The 17449-nt window shown below is 59.5% G+C and overlaps 1 protein-coding gene across 1 annotated transcript; it reads right to left on the bottom strand.

Annotated features, from left to right (window-relative positions):
• Window positions 1-663: 663 nt before the first annotated feature.
• Window positions 664-17443, bottom strand: LOC147094627 (fructose-bisphosphate aldolase A-like). Its single transcript, XM_085974455.1, has 5 exons — window positions 17330-17443; window positions 10028-10111; window positions 8459-8633; window positions 4393-4592; window positions 664-1280 (listed from the first exon to the last, which is right to left on the bottom strand). The coding sequence occupies exons 1-5, from the start codon at window positions 17375-17377 to the stop codon at window positions 1185-1187; spliced, it is 603 nt and encodes a 200-aa protein (XP_085830581.1). The 5' UTR covers window positions 17378-17443; the 3' UTR covers window positions 664-1184.
• Between the last annotated feature and the right edge of the window lie 6 nt (window positions 17444-17449).

Raw genomic sequence — 17449 nt, 5'->3', positions numbered from 1 at the left:
CACTGTCGGAGGGGCAGTACTGACGGAGCGCCGCACTGTCGGAGGGGCAGTACTGGAGGAGCGCCGCACTGTCGGAGGGTCAGTACTGAAGGAGTGCTGCACTGTCGGAGGGGCAGTACTGAGGGAGTGCCGCACTGTCGGAGGGGCTGTACTGAGGGAGCGCAGCACTGTCGGGGCAGTACTGAGGGAGCGCCGCACTGTCGGAGGGGCAGTACTGAGGGAGCACTGCACTGCCGGAGGGGCAGTACTGAGGGAGCGTCGCACTGTCGGAGGGGCAGTACTGAGGGAGCGGCGCACTGTTGGAGGTTCAATACTCGGGCGTCGGCCCTAGCTTGCCCAGGGACATTTTGTAAGACAAGGAACTAGTGAAATACAACGAGACCTCCATGTTCTGAAACAAGTTGATTAAAGCTTTGCTTTATACTCAAACCAAGTGTGTAGTGAGTTTTGTTACGTCAGGTCCCTCCTGCGTTCGTCCACTCGTTGCCGTCCAGTGGTCCCTGTACGTGAGAACACCTGGTCAGGACGGGCTGCTATTCGACTGTGACGTCCCTCGCTGCTTCCTCCTGTCGACGCTCCCCTGCGCGGCTCACACGGAGAGCTCCACCCCCCTTGAGACCTGCGGTTGTTTACTGATTGACGCACACACGTGCACACACAGCGTTAAATATACTCTGATTTTATTTCATCGCTGCACCATCTACAGAGACTGACCAGCGACAGAAACACCAGCCTCTACCGGTTACACAGTGGTCGCCACATTGAACAGGAACACAGGAACGCACGGGCAGACACGGGTGCACGCACGCGCCGCACACACGCACGCGGACATGCGCCGACACGGGAACACGCACACACACCAAATACGCGAAGAAACAGTGAAGTCGAGACACGACGGGCAGGCTCTGCGGACGCACATGAGCTCTGGGGGGGGCGGCGGGAGATGATGGCGGCCCCTCGACTGGGGACTGGGCGGCGAAGCCCGCCATAGTCGAAGAGCCGATGTTTGACGGGAGATGCAGGAGTGTTATTTTTTAATTAGGGACGAGGGCGGTGGTGTGAGCACAGGAGGCACGAGCTGGCTGCGATGCGGGAGAGGTCGGCTGTCGAGGGCCGGGGAGGGACCGCTCGACGCTCCGCACCCCTCGCCCCCGACCTGTCGGACCCCTCCTGGATGACCCTCCTCAGTATGCGTGGTCGGCAACGAACAGCGACTGACCGGCTGCGGCTCCGGCCGCGGCAGAGATGGCGTATTTCCCCTGGGCCGCCAGTCCATTGCTCTGTGGAAAGAAGAAAAGCACGGTTAGATCAGTCTCGCACCCACAACCTGCTCACACCTGCCCTCTACCCCAGCCACACCAGGGCACCGACTCTCCCCGAGGTACGGGTCCCCACGGGCACCGACTCTCCCCGGGGTATGGGTCCCCCGCGGGCACCGACTCTCCCCGGGGTACGGGTCCCCCACGGGCACCGACTCTCCCCGGGGTATGGGTCCCCCACGGGCACCGACTCTCCCCGGGTACGGGTCCCCCACGGGCACCGACTCTCCCCGGGGTACGGGTCCCCCACGGGCACCGACTCTCCCCGGGGTATGGGTCCCCCACGGGCACCGACTCTCCCCGGGGTATGGGTCCCCCACGGGCACCGACTCTCCCCGAGGTACGGGTCCCCCACGGGCACCGACTCTCCCCGGGGTACGGGTCCCCCACGGGCACCGACTCTCCCCGGGGTATGGGTCCCCCACGGGCACCGACTCTCCCCGGGATATGGGTCCCCACGGGCACCGACTCCCCCCGGGGTACAGGTCCCCACGGGCACCGACTCTAACCGGGGTACGGGTCCCCTCGGGCACAGACTCTCCCCGGGGTACAGGTCCCCGCGGGCACAGACTCTCCCCGGGGTACAGGTCCCCGCGGGCACCGACTCTCCCCGGGGTACGGGTCCCCACGGGCGCCGACTCTCCCCGGGGTACGGGTCCCCACACTGTCCCCCATCACATCACTAAGGATTGTAGTACTGGGGAGTCAAGTTCCAGAGAATCACTGCCTTACTTCTGCGCAGCATTGCTGTATCAGGGATCTTGCTGTGCTCAAATTGGCTGCCGCATTTCCTACATTACAGCAGTGACCACAGTTCAAAAAGTACTTCATTGGCTGTAAAGCGATTTGGGACGTCCTGAGGTGGTGAAAGGCGCTGGAGAAATTCGAGTATGTCTTTCATGCACCACTAGATTTGAATCGAGTAGCCTGCCTCCTCTCTCAATCAAAGTGCTCAAGGACCAGCCGAGAATGGAGCAAGTTAGGCTGGGACAGGGTGCTACGAATGACCGGAATGGTACCAGGGATGAGAGACTTCAGTGATGTGGAGAGACTGGAGAAGCTGGGATTGTTCTCCTTAGAGCAGAGAAGGTTAAGGGGAGATTGACCGGAATGGTACCAGGGATGAGGGACTTCAGTGATGTGGAGAGACTGGAGAAGCTGGGATTGTTCTCCTTAGAACAGAGAAGGTTAAGAGGAGATTGACCAGAATGGTACCAGGGGATGAGGGACTTCAGTGATGTGGAGAGACTGGAGAAGCTGGGGTTGTTCTCCTTAGAGCAGAGAAGGTTAAGGGGAGATTGACCAGAATGGTCCCAGGGATGAGGGACTTCAGTGATGTGGAGAGACTGGAGAAGCTGGCGTTGTTCTCCTCAGAACAGAGAGGGTTAAGAGGAGATTGACCAGAATGGTACCGGGGATGAGGGACTTCAGTGATGTGGAGAGACTGGAGAAGCTGGGGTTGTTCTCCTTAGAACAGAGAAGGTTAAGGGAGAGATTGACCAGAATGGTACCAGGGATGAGGGACTTCAGTGATGTGGAGAGACTGGAGAAGCTGGGGTTGTTCTCCTTAGAGCAGAGAAGGTTAAGGGGAGATTGACCAGAATGGTACCAGGGATGAGGGTCTTCAGTGATGTGGAGAGACTGGAGAAGCTGGGGTTGTTCTCCTTAGAGCAGAGAAGGTTAAGGGGAGATTGACCAGAATGGTACCAGGGATGAGGGTCTTCAGTGATGTGGAGAGACTGGAGAAGCTGGGGTTGTTCTCCTTCGAGCAGAGAAGGTTAAGGGGAGATTGACCAGAATGGTACCAGGGATGAGGGTCTTCAGTGATGTGGAGAGACTGGAGAAGCTGGGGCTGTTCTCCTTAGAGCAGAGAAGGTTAAGAGATTTGATGGAGGTGTTCAAAATCAGAGAGCCGGCACAGGCACAATGGGGTGAACGGCCTCCTCCTGTGCTGGAGGGTTCTATGATTCTTTGACACTGGCGTTTATCGCCTGGTGCATCGTGACAGAACGAAAGAGGTCAACGATGAGTGCAGCCCCAACAACACTCAAGAAACTCGACACCATCCAGGACAAAGCAGCCCACTCGATTGGCACCCCATCCACCACCTTCAACATTCACTCCCTCCACCACCGGCGTACTGTGGCTGCAGTGTGTACCATCTACAAGATGCACTGCAGCAACTCGCCAAGGCTTCTTCGGCAGCACCTCCCAAACCCGCGACCTCCTCCACCTAGAAGGACAAGGGCAGCAGGCGCACGGGAACACCACCACCTCCAAGCTCCCCACCAAGTCACACACCACCAAATATATCGGCCGATCCTTCCTTGAGTATTGTGTGCAGTTTTGGTCGCCTTATCTGAGGAAGGATGTTCTTGCCATGGAGGGAGTGCAGCGAAGATTCACCAGGCTGATACCTGGGATGGCAGGAATGACGTATGAGGAGAGATTGGGTCGATTGGGCTTGTACTCGCTGGAGTTTAGAAGAATGAGAGGGGATCTCATTGAAACGTATAAAATTCTGACAGGACTGGACAGACTAGATGCAGGAAGGATGTTCCCGATGGTCGGGGAGTCCAGAACCAGGGGTCACAGTCTAAGGATAAGGGGTAAGCCATTTAGGACTGAGATGAGGAGGAATTTCTTCACCCAGAGAGTGGTGAACCTGCGGAATTCTCTGCCACAGAAGGCAGTTGAGGCTAATTCATGAAATATATTCAAGAAGGAGTTGGATATATTTCTTAAGGCTAAAGGGATATGGGGAGAAGGCAGGGACAGGGTACTGAATTTGGATGATCAGCCATGATCTCTTTGAATGGCGAAGCAGGCTCGAGGGGCCGAATGGCCTACTCCTGCTCCTATCTTCTATGTTTCTATGTTTCATCGTCGCTGGGTCAAAATCCCTCCCTCACAGCACTGTGGGAACACCTTCACCACACGGACTGCAGCGGTTCAAGAAGGCGGCTCACCACCACCTTCTCGAGGACAACCAGGGGATGGGTAATAAATGCTGGGCCTCGCCAGCGACGCCCACATCCCGTGAACGAATAAAAAGAAGGAAGTTATTGCTGACCTGAGCCCGCTTGACGTACTCCGCCTCGGCGGCCTTGGTGTTTTCCTTCTTGCCGGCCCAAGCCTTCAGCGCAGAGGCCTGTAAAGCGCGGCCATAGGAGAAGGTGAGGGCCCAGGGCTTGTGCAGGGGGCACGTGTTGATGGCGTTCAGGTTGATGGAAGCTTCCTCTTCACTCTGACCTCCGGACAGGAAAGTAATGCCTGAAAGATGGAGGGGGTGGGAAACGAGCAGGTTAGCGAGCTCCCTCTACATTACCCTGACAGTGTACCCCCACTTTATACCCAGTGTCAGCATCGAGCGCTACCGGGGACAGGTACAATACAGAGCTCCCTCTACATTACCCTGACAGTGTACCCCCACTTTATACCCAGTGTCAGCATCGAGTGCTCCCGGGGACAGGTACAATACAGAGCTCCCTCTACATTACCCTGACAGTGTACCCCCACTTCATACCCAGTGTCAGCATCAAGCACTCCCGGGGACAGGTACAATACAGAGCTCCCTCTACACTACCCTGACAGTGTACCCCCACTTTATACTCAGTGTCAGCATCGAGCGAACCCGGGGGCAGGTACATATCAGAGCTCCCTCTACATTACCCTGACAGTGTACCCCCACTTTATACCCAGTGTCAGCATCGAGCGCTCCCGGGGACAGGTACAATACAGAGCTCCCTCTACATTACCCTGACAGTGTACCCCCCACTTTATACCTAGTGTCAGCATCGAGCGCTCCCGGGGACAGGTACAATACAGAGCTCCCTCTACATTACCCTGACAGTGTACCCCCACTTTATACCCAGTGTCAGCATCGAGCGCTCCTGGGGCAGGTACAATACAGAGCTCCCTCTACATTACCCTGACAGGGTACCCCCCACTTTATACCCAGTGTCAGCATCGAGCGCTCCCGGGGACAGGTACAATACAGAGCTCCCTCTACACTACCCTGACAGTGTACCCCCACTTTATACCCAGTGTCAGCATCGAGCGCTCCCGGGGCAGGTCCAATACAGAGCTCCCTCTACATTACCCTGACAGTGTACCCCCATTTTATACCCAGTGTCAGCATCGAGCACCCCCGGGACAGGTACAATACAGAGCTCCCTCTACATTACCCTGACTGACAGTGTACCCCCACTTTATACCCAGTGTCAGAATCGAGCGAACCCGGGTCAGGTACAATACAGAGCTCCCTCTACATTACTCTGACAGTGTAACCCCACTTTATACCCAGTGTCAGCATCGAGCGCTCCCGGGGACAGGTACAATACAGAGCTCCCTCTACATTACCCTGACAGTGTACCCCCCACTTTATACCCAGTGTCAGCATCGAGCACTCCCGGGGACAGGTACAATACAGAGCTCCCTCTACATTACCCTGACAGTGTAACCCCACTTTATACCCAGTGTCAGCATCGAGCGCTCCCGGGTCAGGTACAATACAGAGCTCCCTCTACATTACACTGACAGTGTACCCCCACTTTATACCCAGTGTCAGCATGGAGCGCTCCCGGGGACAGGTACAATACAGAGCTCCCTCTACATTACCCTGACAGTGTACCCCCACTTTATACCCAGTGTCAGCATCGAGCGCTCCCGGGGACAGGTACAATACAGAGCTCCCTCTACATTACCCTGACAGTGTACCCCCACTTTATACCCAGTGTCAGCATCGAGCGCTCCCGGGGACAGGTACAATACAGAGCTCCCTCTACATTACCCTGACAGTGTACCCTCACTTTATACCCAGTGTCAGCACCGAGCGAACCTGGGGACAGGTACAATACAGAGCTCCCTCTACATTACCCTGACAGTGTACCCCCACTTTATACCCAGTGTCAGCAACGAGCGCTCCCGGGGACAGGTACAATACAGAGCTCCCTCTACATTACCCTGACAGTGTACCCCCATTTTATACCCAGTGTCAGCATCGAGCGAACCCGGGGGCAGGTACAATACAGAGCTCCCTCTACATTACCCCGACAGTGTACCCCCACTTTATACCCAGTGTCAGCATCGAACACTCGCGGGGCAGTTACAATACAGAGCTCCCTCTACATTACCCTGACAGTGTACCCCCACTTTATACCCAGTGTCAGCATCGAGTGCTCCCGGGGACGGGTACAATACAGAGCTCCCTCTACATTACCCTGACAGTGTACCCCCACTTTATACCCAGTGTCAGCATCGAGCACTCCCGGGGACAGGTACAATACAGAGCTCCCTCTACATTACCCTGACAGTGTACCCCCACTTTATACACAGTGTCAGCATCGAGTGCTCCCGGGGACAGGTACAATACAGAGCTCCCTCTACATTACCCTGACAGTGTACCCCCACTTTATACCCAGTGTCAGCATCGAGCGCTCCCGGGGCAGGTACAATACAGAGCTCCCTCTACATTACCCTGACAGTGTACCCTCACTTTATACCCAGTGTCAGCATCGAGCGCTCCCGGGCAGGTACAATACAGAGCTCCCTCTACATTACCCTGACAGTGTACCCCCACTTTATACCCAGTGTCAGCATCGAGCGCTCCCGGGGACAGGTACAATACAGAGCTCCCTCTACATTACCCTGACAGTGTACCCCCACTTTATACCCAGTGTCAGCATCGAGCGCTCCCGGGGACAGGTACAATACAGAGCTCCCTCTACATTACCCTGACAGTGTACCCCCACTTTATACCCAGTGTCAGCATCGAGCGCTCCCGGGGACAGGTACAATACAGAGCTCCCTCTACATTACCCTGACAGTGTACCCCCCACTTTATACCCTGTGTCAGCATCGAGCACTCCCGGGGACAGGTGCAATACAGAGCTCCCTCTACATTACCCTGACAGTGTACCCCCACTTTATACCCAGTGTCAGCATCGAGCGCTCCCGGGGACAGGTACAATACAGAGCTCCCTCTACATTACCCTGACAGTGTACCCCCACTTTATACCCAGTGTCAGCATCGAGCGCTCCCGGGACAGGTACAATACAGAGCTCCCTCTACATTACCCTGACAGTGTACCCCCACTTTATACCCAGTGTCAGCATCGAGCGAACCCGGGGACAGGTACAATACAGAGCTCCCTCTACATTACTCTGACTGTGCCCCCCACTTTATACCTAGTGTCAGCATCGAGCACTCCCGGGGACAGGTACAATACAGAGCTCCCGCTACATTACCCTGACAGTGTACCCCCACTTTATACCCAGTGTCAGCATCGAGCACTCCCGGGGCAGGTCCAATACAGAGCTCCCTCTACATTACCCTGACAGTGTACCCCCACTTTATACCCAGTGTCAGCATCGAGCACTCCCGGGGACAGGTACAATACAGAGCTCCCTCTACATTACCCCGACAGTGTACCCACACTTTATACCCAGTGTCAGCATCGAGTACTCCCGGGGACAGGTACAATACAGAGCTCCCTCTACATTACCCTGACAGTGTACCCCCACTTTATACCCAGTGTCAGCATCGAGTACTCCCGGGGTCAGGTACAATACAGAGCTCCCTCTACATTACCCTGACAGTGTACCCCCACTTTATACCCAGTGTCAGCATCGAGCGCTCCCGGGACAGGTACAATACAGAGCTCCCTCTACATTACCCTGACAGTGTACCCCCCACTTTATACCCAGTGTCAGCATCGAGTGAGCCCGGGGACAGGTACAATACAGAGCTCCCTCTACATTACCCTGACAGTGTACCCCCACTTTATACCCAGTGTCAGCATCGAGCACTCCCGGGGCAGATACAAAACAGTGCTCCCTCTACATTACCCTGACAGTGTACCCCCACTTTATACCCAGTGTCAGCATCGAGCGCTCCCGGGGACAGATACAATACAGAGCTCCCTCTACATTACCCTGACAGTGTATCCCCACTTTATACCCAGTGGCAGCATCGAGCGCTCCCGGGGACAGGTACAATACAGAGCTCCCTATACATTATCCTGACAGTGTACCCCCACTTTATACCCAGTGTCAGCATCGAGCGCTCCCGGGGACAGGTACAACACAGGGCTCCCTCTAGCCTGGACTCGGACACTGGGAAGCGGCCAGGACCTCACCTGGAACTGCAGGTGGGACAGTGCGTCGTAATGCGGTCACAGTTGCCATGGCGATCTCCTCGGCGCTGTATTTGTGTGTGCAGGAATGGCCTGCGGTCACCATGTTGGGTTTCAGTAGGGTTCCTTCCAAATAAATGTGGTGGTCGCTCAGGGCCTTGTAGACAGCGGCCAGGACCTAGGGGGAGAGAGAGAGAGAAAGTGTGAACTCCTGTGTAACAGGCTCGAGGGGCTGAATGGCCTCTGCCTGTTCCTATGTAACAGGCTCGAGGGGCTGAATGGCATCCTCCTGTTCCTGTGTAACAGGCTCGAGGGGCTGAATGGGCCTCCTCCTGTTCCCGTGTAACAGACTCGAGGGGCTGAATGGGCCTCCTCCTGTTCCTGTGTAACAGGCTCGAGGGGCTGAATGGCATCCTCCTGTTCCTATGTAACAGGCTCGAGGGGCTGAATGGCCTCCTCCTGTTCCTATGTAACAGGCTCGAGGGGCTGAATGGGCCTCCTCCTGTTCCGGATAACAGGCTCAAGGGGCTGAATGGCCTCCTCCTGTTTCTATGTAACAGGCTCGAGGGGCTGAATGGCCTCCTCCTGTTCCTATGTAACAGGCTCGAGGGGCTGAATGGCCTCCTCTTGTTCCTGTGTAACAGGCTCGAGGGGCTGAATGGCCTCCTCCTGTTCCTGTGTAACAGGCTCGAGGGGCTGAATGGCCTCCTCCTGTTCCCGCGTAACAGGCTCGAGGGGCTGAATGGCCTCCTCCTGTTCCCGTGTAACAGGCTCGAGGGGCTGACTGGCCTCCTCCTATTCCGGTGTAACAGGCTCGAGGGGGCTGAATGGCCTCCTCCTGCTCCGGTGTAACAGGTTCGAGGGTCTGAATGGGCCTCCTCCTGTTCCCGCGTAACAGGCTCGAGGGGCTGAATGGCCTCCTCCTGTTCCCTTGTGACAGGCTCGAGGGGCTGAATGGCCTCCTCCTGTTCCCTTGTGACAGGCTCGAGGGGCTGAATGGCCTCCTCCTGTTCCCTTGTGACAGGCTCGAGGGGCTGAATGGCCTCCTCCTGTTCCCTTGTGACAGGCTCGAGGGGCTGAATGGCCACCTCCTGTTCCTGTGTACCAGACTCAAGGGGCTGAATGGGCCTCCTCCTGTTCCTGTGTAACAGACTCGAGGGGCTGAATGGGCCTCCTCCAGTTCCTGTGTAACAGGCTCGAGGGGCTGAATGGGCCTCCTCCTGTTCCTGTGTACCAGACTCGAGGGGCTGAATGGGCCTCCTCCTGTTCCTGTGTAACAGACTCAAGGGGCTGAATGGCCACCTCCTGTTCCTGTGTAACAGACTCGAGGGGCTGAATGGGCCTCCTCCTGTTCCTGTGTAACAGGCTCGAGGGGCTGAATGGGCCTCCTCCAGTTCCTGTGTAACAGGTTCGAGGGGCTGAATGGCCTCCATCTGTTCCCGTGTAACAGGCTCAAGGGGCCGAATGGACTCCTCCTGTTCCTGTGTAACAGGCTCGAGGGAGCTGAATGGCCTCCTCCTGTTCCCGTGTAACAGGCTCGAGGGGCCGAATGGCCTGTTGCGATGGTCCTACCTTCTCTGTAATGTACTGGCTACGTTTCAGATCGTGAGTTCCGTCGGGCAGGATCTCGGGCTCCACGATGGGCACAATCCCGTTCTGGAAGAGAAGAAACGATGTGATGGCTGCTCAAAACTCCCAGTAACTCTCACTCCCTCTCCCCGTCTCTCTATCTCTCCACTCGTCTCTCTCCCCCTCCCTCCACCGGTCTCTCTCCCTGTCCCAGTCTCTCTCTCTCTCTCTCTCTCTCTCCCTCTCCCCGTCTCTCTATCTCTCCCTCTCTCTCCCCGTCTCTCTCTCCCTTCTCCGTCTCTCTCTCTCCCTCTCCCCGTCTCTCTCTCCCCCTCTCCCCGTCTCTCTCTCCCCCTCTGCCCGTCTCTCTCTCTCCCTCTCCCCATCTATCTCCCTCTCCCCGTCTCTCTCCCTCTCCCCGTCTCGCTCCCTCTCCCCGTCTCTCTCTCTCTCCCCGTCTCTCTCTCTCTCCCCGTCTCTCTCTCTCTCCCCGTCTCTCACTCCCTCTCCGTCTCTCTCCCTCTCCCCGTCTCTCTCCCTCTCCCTGTCTCTCTCCCTCTCCCCGTCTCTCTCTCTCTCCCCGTCTCTCACTCCCTCTCCCCGTCTCTCTCTCTCCCCGTCTCTCACTCTCTCTCCCCGTCTCTCTCCCTCTCCCCGTCTCTCTCCCTCTCCCCGTCTCTCTCCCTCTCCCCGTCTCTCTCTCTCTCCCCGTCTCTCTCCCTCTCCCCGTCTCTCTCCCTCTCCCCGTCTCTCTCTCTCTCCCCGTCTCTCACTCCCTCTCCCCGTCTCTCTCCCTCTCCCCGTCTCTCTCCCTGTCTCTCTCCCTCTCCCCGTCTCTCTCTCTCTCCCCGTCTCTCTCCCTCTCCCCGTCTCTCTCCCTCTCCCCGTCTCTCTCTCTCTCCCCGTCTCTCTCCCTCTCCCCGTCTCTCTCTCTCTGCCCGTCTCTCCCCCTCTCCCCGTCTCTCTCCCTCTCCCCGTCTCTCTCCCTCTCCCCGTCTCACTCCCTCTCCCCGTCTCTCTCCCTCTCCCCGTCTCTCTCCCTCTCCCCGTCTCTCTCCCTCTCCCCGTCCATCTCCCTCTCCCCGTCTCTCTCCCTCTCCCCGTCTCTCTCTCTCTCTCCCTCTCTCTCCCTCTCCCCGTCTCTCTCTCTCTCCCCGTCTCTCTCCCTCTCCCCGTCTCTCTCCCTCTCCCCGTCTCTCTCCCTCTCCCCGTCTCTCTCCCTCTCCCCGTCCATCTCCCTCTCCCCGTCTCTCTCCCTCTCCCCGTCTCTCTCTCTCTCTCCCTCTCTCTCCCTCTCTCTCCCTCTCCCTGTCTCTCTCCCTCTCCCCATCTCTCTCTCCCCGTCTCTCTCCCTCTCCCCATCTCTCTCCCTCTCCCCGTCTCTCTCCCTCTCCCCGTCTCTCCCTCTCCCCGTCTCTCTCTCCCTCTCCCAGTCTCTCTCCCTCTCCCCGTCTCTCTCCCACTCCCCATCTCTCTCCCTCTCCCCGTCTCTCTCTCCCTCTCCCCGTCTCTCTCTCCCCGTCTCTCCCTCTCCCCGTCTCTTTCTCTTTCCCTCTCCCCGTCTCTCTCTCCCCGTCTCTCCCTCTCCCCGTCTCTTTCTCTCTCCCTCTCCCCGTCCCTCTCCCTCTCCCCGTCTCTCTCCCTCTCCCCGTCTCTCTCCCTCTCCCCGTCTCTCTCCCTCTCCCCGTCTCTCTCCCTCTCCCCGTCTCTCTCCCTCTCCCCGTCTCTCTCCCTCTCCCCATCTCTCTCCCTCTCCCCGTCTCTCTTTCTCTCCCCGTCTCTCTCCCTCTCCCCATCTCTCTCTCTCTCCCCGTCTCTCTCCGTCTCCCCGTCTCTCTCCCTCTCCCCCTCTCTCTCTCCCAGTCTCTCTCCCTCTCCCCCTCTCTCTCTCCCAGTCTCTCTCCCTCTCCCCGTCTCTCTCTCTCTCCCCGTCTCTCTCTCCCTGTCTCTCTCCCTCTCCCCGTCTCTCTCCCTCTCCCCGTCTCTCCCTCTCCCCGTCTCTCCCTCTCCCCGTCTCTCTCCCTCTCCCCGTCTCTCTCCCTCTCTCTCCCTCTCCCCGTCTCTCTCCCTCTCCCCGTCTCTCTCCCTCTCCCCGTCTCTCTCTCTCTCCCCGTCTCTCTCTCCCCGTCTCTCTCTCTCTCCCTCTCCCCGTCTCTCTCCCTCTCCCCGTCTCTCCCTCTCCCCGTCTCTCTCCCTCTCCCCGTCTCTCCCTCTCCCCGTCTCTCTCTCTCTCCCCGTCTCTCTCCCTCTCCCCGTCTCTCTCTCTCTCCCTCTCCCCGTCTCTCTCCCTCTCCCCGTCCCTCTCCCTCTCCCCGTCTCTCTCCCTCTCCCCGTCTCTCCCTCTCCCCGTCTCTCTCCCTCTCCCCGTCTCTCTCCCTCTCCCCGTCTCTCCTTCTCCCCGTCTCTCTCCCTCTCCCCGTCTCTCTCTCTCTCCCCGTCTCTCTCTCCCCGTCTCTCTCTCTCTCTCCCTCTCCCCGTCTCTCTCCCTCTCCCCGTCTCTCTCTCTCTCCCCGTCTCTCTCCCTCTCCCCGTCTCTCTCCCTCTCCCCGTCTCTCTCCCTCTCCCCGTCTCTCTCTCTCTCCCCGTCTCTCTCCCTCTCCCCGTCCCTCTCCCTCTCCCCGTCTCTCTCTCTCTCCCCGTCTCTCTCCCTCTCCCCGTCCCTCTCCCTCTCCCCGTCTCTCTCTCTCTCCCCGTCTCTCTCTCCCCGTCTCTCTCTCTCTCTCCCTCTCCCCGTCTCTCCTTCTCCCCGTCTCTCTCCCTCTCCCCGTCTCTCTCTCTCTCCCCGTCTCTCTCTCCCCGTCTCTCTCTCTCTCTCCCTCTCCCCGTCTCTCTCCCTCTCCCCGTCTCTCTCCCTCTCCCCGTCTCTCTCCCTCTCCCCGTCCCTCTCCCTCTCCCCGTCTCTCTCTCTCTCCCCGTCTCTCTCCCTCTCCCCATCTCTCCCTCTCCCCGTCTCTCTCTCTCTCCGTCTCTCTCTCTCTCCCTCTCCCCGTCTCTCTCTCCCTCTCCCCGTCTCTCTCCCTCTCCCCGTCTCTCTCCCTCTCCCCGTCTCTCCCTCTCCCCGTCTCTCTCTCTCCCCGTCTCTCTCTCTCTCCCCGTCTCTCTCCCTCTCCCCGTCTCTCTCCCTCTCCCCGTCTCTCTCTCTCTCCCCATCTCTCTCCCTCTCCCCGTCTCTCTCCCTCTCCCCGTCTCTCCCCCTCTCTCTATCTCTCTCTCTCTCCCTCTCCCCGTCTCTCTCCCCCTCTCTCTATCTCTCTCTCTCTCCCCGTCTCTCTCTCTCTCCCCGTCTCTCTCTCTCTCCCCGTCTCTCTCCCTCTCCCCGACTCTCTCCCTCTCCCCAGTCTCTCTCACTCTCCCCGTCTCTCTCCCTCTCCCCGTTTCTCTCCCTCTCTCTATCTCTCTCTCTCTCTCCCCGTCTCTCTCTCTCTCTCCCCCGACTCTCACTCCCTCTCCCCGTCTCTCTCCCTCTCCCCGTCTCTCTCCCTCTCCCCGTCTCTCTCCCTCTCCCCGTCTCTCTCCCTCTCCCCGTCTCTCTCTCTCTCCCCGTACATCTCCCTCTCCCCGTCCATCTCCCTCTCCCCGTCTCTCTCCCTCTCCCCGTCTCTCTCCCTCTCCCCGTCTCTCTCCCCGTCTCTCTCCCTCTCCCCGTCTCTCTCCCTCTCCCCGTCTCTCTCCCTCTCCCCGTCTCTCACTCCCTCTCCCCGTCTCTCTCCCCGTCTCTCTCTCTCTCCCCGTCTCTCTCTCTCCCTCTCCCCGTCTCTCTCCCTCTCCCCGTCTCTCTCCCTCTCCCCGTCTCTCACTCCCTCTCCCCGTCTCTCTCTCTCTCCCCGTCTCTCCCTCTCCCTGTCTCTCTCCCTCTCCCCGTCTCTCTCCCTCTCCCCGTCTCTCTCTCCCTCTCCCCGTCTCTCTCTCTCTCCCCCGTCTCTCTCCCTCTCCCCGTCTCTCTCCCTCTCCCCGTCTCTCTCCCTCTCCCCGTCTCTCTCCCTCTCTCTCTCCGTCTCTCTCTCTCTCCCCGTCTCCCTCTCTCTCTCCCCGTCTCTCTCTCTCTCCCTCTCTCTCTCCGTCTCTCTCTCTCTCCCCGTCTCCCTCTTTCTTTCCCCGTCTCTCTCCCTCTCCCCGTCTCTCTCTCTCTCTCCCTCTCTCTCCCTCTCTCTCCCTCTCCCTGTCTCTCTCCCTCTCCCCATCTCTCTCTCCCCGTCTCTCTCCCTCTCCCCATCTCTCTCCCTCTCCCCGTCTCTCTCCCTCTCCCCGTCTCTCCCTCTCCCCGTCTCTCTCTCCCTCTCCCAGTCTCTCTCCCTCTCCCCGTCTCTCTCCCACTCCCCATCTCTCTCCCTCTCCCCGTCTCTCTCTCCCTCTCCCCGTCTCTCTCTCCCCGTCTCTCCCTCTCCCCGTCTCTTTCTCTTTCCCTCTCCCCGTCTCTCTCTCCCCGTCTCTCCCTCTCCCCGTCTCTTTCTCTCTCCCTCTCCCCGTCCCTCTCCCTCTCCCCGTCTCTCTCCCTCTCCCCGTCTCTCTCCCTCTCCCCGTCTCTCTCCCTCTCCCCGTCTCTCTCCCTCTCCCCGTCTCTCTCCCTCTCCCCGTCTCTCTCCCTCTCCCCATCTCTCTCCCTCTCCCCGTCTCTCTTTCTCTCCCCGTCTCTCTCCCTCTCCCCATCTCTCTCTCTCTCCCCGTCTCTCTCCGTCTCCCCGTCTCTCTCCCTCTCCCCCTCTCTCTCTCCCAGTCTCTCTCCCTCTCCCCGTCTCGCTCTCTCTCCCCGTCTCTCTCTCCCTGTCTCTCTCCCTCTCCCCGTCTCTCTCCCTCTCCCCGTCTCTCCCTCTCCCCGTCTCTCCCTCTCCCTGTCTCTCTCCCTCTCCCCGTCTCTCTCCCTCTCTCTCCCTCTCCCCGTCTCTCTCCCTCTCCCCGTCTCTCTCCCTCTCCCCGTCTCTCTCTCTCTCCCCGTCTCTCTCTCCCCGTCTCTCTCTCTCTCCCTCTCCCCGTCTCTCTCCCTCTCCCCGTCTCTCCCTCTCCCCGTCTCTCTCCCTCTCCCCGTCTCTCCCTCTCCCCGTCTCTCTCTCTCTCCCCGTCTCTCTCCCTCTCCCCGTCTCTCTCTCTCTCCCTCTCCCCGTCTCTCTCCCTCTCCCCGTCCCTCTCCCTCTCCCCGTCTCTCTCCCTCTCCCCGTCTCTCCCTCTCCCCGTCTCTCTCCCTCTCCCCGTCTCTCTCCCTCTCCCCGTCTCTCCTTCTCCCCGTCTCTCTCCCTCTCCCCGTCTCTCTCTCTCCCCGTCTCTCTCTCCCCGTCTCTCTCTCTCTCTCCCTCTCCCCGTCTCTCTCCCTCTCCCCGTCTCTCTCTCTCTCCCCGTCTCTCTCCCTCTCCCCGTCTCTCTCCCTCTCCCCGTCTCTCTCCCTCTCCCCGTCTCTCTCTCTCTCCCCGTCTCTCTCCCTCTCCCCGTCCCTCTCCCTCTCCCCGTCTCTCTCTCTCTCCCCGTCTCTCTCCCTCTCCCCGTCCCTCTCCCTCTCCCCGTCTCTCTCTCTCTCCCCGTCTCTCTCTCCCCGTCTCTCTCTCTCTCTCCCTCTCCCCGTCTCTCCTTCTCCCCGTCTCTCTCCCTCTCCCCGTCTCTCTCTCTCTCCCCGTCTCTCTCTCCCCGTCTCTCTCTCTCTCTCCCTCTCCCCGTCTCTCTCCCTCTCCCCGTCTCTCTCCCTCTCCCCGTCTCTCTCCCTCTCCCCGTCCCTCTCCCTCTCCCCGTCTCTCTCTCTCTCCCCGTCTCTCTCCCTCTCCCCATCTCTCCCTCTCCCCGTCTCTCTCTCTCTCCGTCTCTCTCTCTCTCCCTCTCCCCGTCTCTCTCTCCCTCTCCCCGTCTCTCTCCCTCTCCCCGTCTCTCTCCCTCTCCCCGTCTCTCCCTCTCCCCGTCTCTCTCTCTCCCCGTCTCTCTCTCTCTCCCCGTCTCTCTCCCTCTCCCCGTCTCTCTCCCTCTCCCCGTCTCTCTCTCTCTCCCCATCTCTCTCCCTCTCGCCGTCTCTCTCCCTCTCCCCGTCTCTCCCCCTCTCTCTATCTCTCTCTCTCTCCCTCTCCCCGTCTCTCTCCCCCTCTCTCTATCTCTCTCTCTCTCCCCGTCTCTCTCTCTCTCCCCGTCTCTCTCTCTCTCCCCGTCTCTCTCCCTCTCCCCGTCTCTCTCCCTCTCCCCAGTCTCTCTCACTCTCCCCGTCTCTCTCCCTCTCCCCGTTTCTCTCCCTCTCTCTATCTCTCTCTCTCTCTCCCCGTCTCTCTCTCTCTCTCCCCCGACTCTCACTCCCTCTCCCCGTCTCTCTCCCTCTCCCCGTCTCTCTCCCTCTCCCCGTCTCTCTCCCTCTCCCCGTCTCTCTCTCTCTCCCCGTACATCTCCCTCTCCCCGTCCATCTCCCTCTCCCCGTCTCTCTCCCTCTCCCCGTCTCTCTCCCTCTCCCCGTCTCTCTCCCCGTCTCTCTCCCTCTCCCCGTCTCTCTCCCTCTCCCCGTCTCTCTCCCTCTCCCCGTCTCTCACTCCCTCTCCCCGTCTCTCTCCCCGTCTCTCTCTCTCTCCCCGTCTCTCTCTCTCCCTCTCCCCGTCTCTCTCCCTCTCCCCGTCTCTCTCCCTCTCCCCGTCTCTCACTCCCTCTCCCCGTCTCTCTCTCTCTCCCCGTCTCTCCCTCTCCCTGTCTCTCTCCCTCTCCCCGTCTCTCTCCCTCTCCCCGTCTCTCTCTCCCTCTCCCCGTCTCTCTCTCTCTCCCCCGTCTCTCTCCCTCTCCCCGTCTCTCTCCCTCTCCCCGTCTCTCTCCCTCTCCCCGTCTCTCTCCCTCTCTCTCTCCGTCTCTCTCTCTCTCCCCGTCTCCCTCTCTCTCTCCCCGTCTCTCTCTCTCTCCCTCTCTCTCTCCGTCTCTCTCTCTCTCCCCGTCTCCCTCTTTCTTTCCCCGTCTCTCTCCCTCCCCGTCTCTGTTTCTCTCTCTCTCTCCCCGTCTCTCTCCCTCTCTCTCTCCGTCTCTCCCTCTCCCTCTCTCACTCCCTCTTCCTGTCTCTCTCTCTCTCCCCCTCTCTCCCCCTCCCCGTCCCTCTCCCTCTCTCGCTCCCCGTCTCTCTCTCTCCCCGTCTCTCTCTCTCTCTCCCCGTCTCTCTCTCTCTCTCTCCCCGTCTCTCTCTCTCACTCCCTCTCTCCGTCTCTCTCTCTCCCCGTCTCCGTCTCTCTCTCTCCCCGTCTCTCTCTCTCTCTCTCCCTCCCTGTCTCTCCCTCTCTCTCTCCCCCTCTCCCCGTCTCTCTCCCTCTCCCCGACTCTCTCTGTCTCTGTCTCTCTCTGTCTCTCTCTCTCCCTCTCCCCGGATGATACCTGCTGGCAGATGCTGGCGTAGCGAGCCAGGACGTTGGCATTCTCCATGATGGCGAGGTGGGTGGGCGTGGTTTCGGTGATCTTCAGGACAGAACGCCACTTGGCAAAATCTGCGCCATC

Source organism: Somniosus microcephalus, unplaced genomic scaffold (assembly GCF_052327205.1).
Source record: "Somniosus microcephalus isolate GS21.2 unplaced genomic scaffold, FLI_Smic_1.0 unresolved_chr1, whole genome shotgun sequence".
In the NCBI taxonomy this organism is placed as follows: Eukaryota; Metazoa; Chordata; class Chondrichthyes; order Squaliformes; family Somniosidae; genus Somniosus; species Somniosus microcephalus.
The sequence above is the reverse complement of the archived record's forward strand: the minus strand, read 5'-3'. Positions and strand labels throughout refer to the sequence as shown.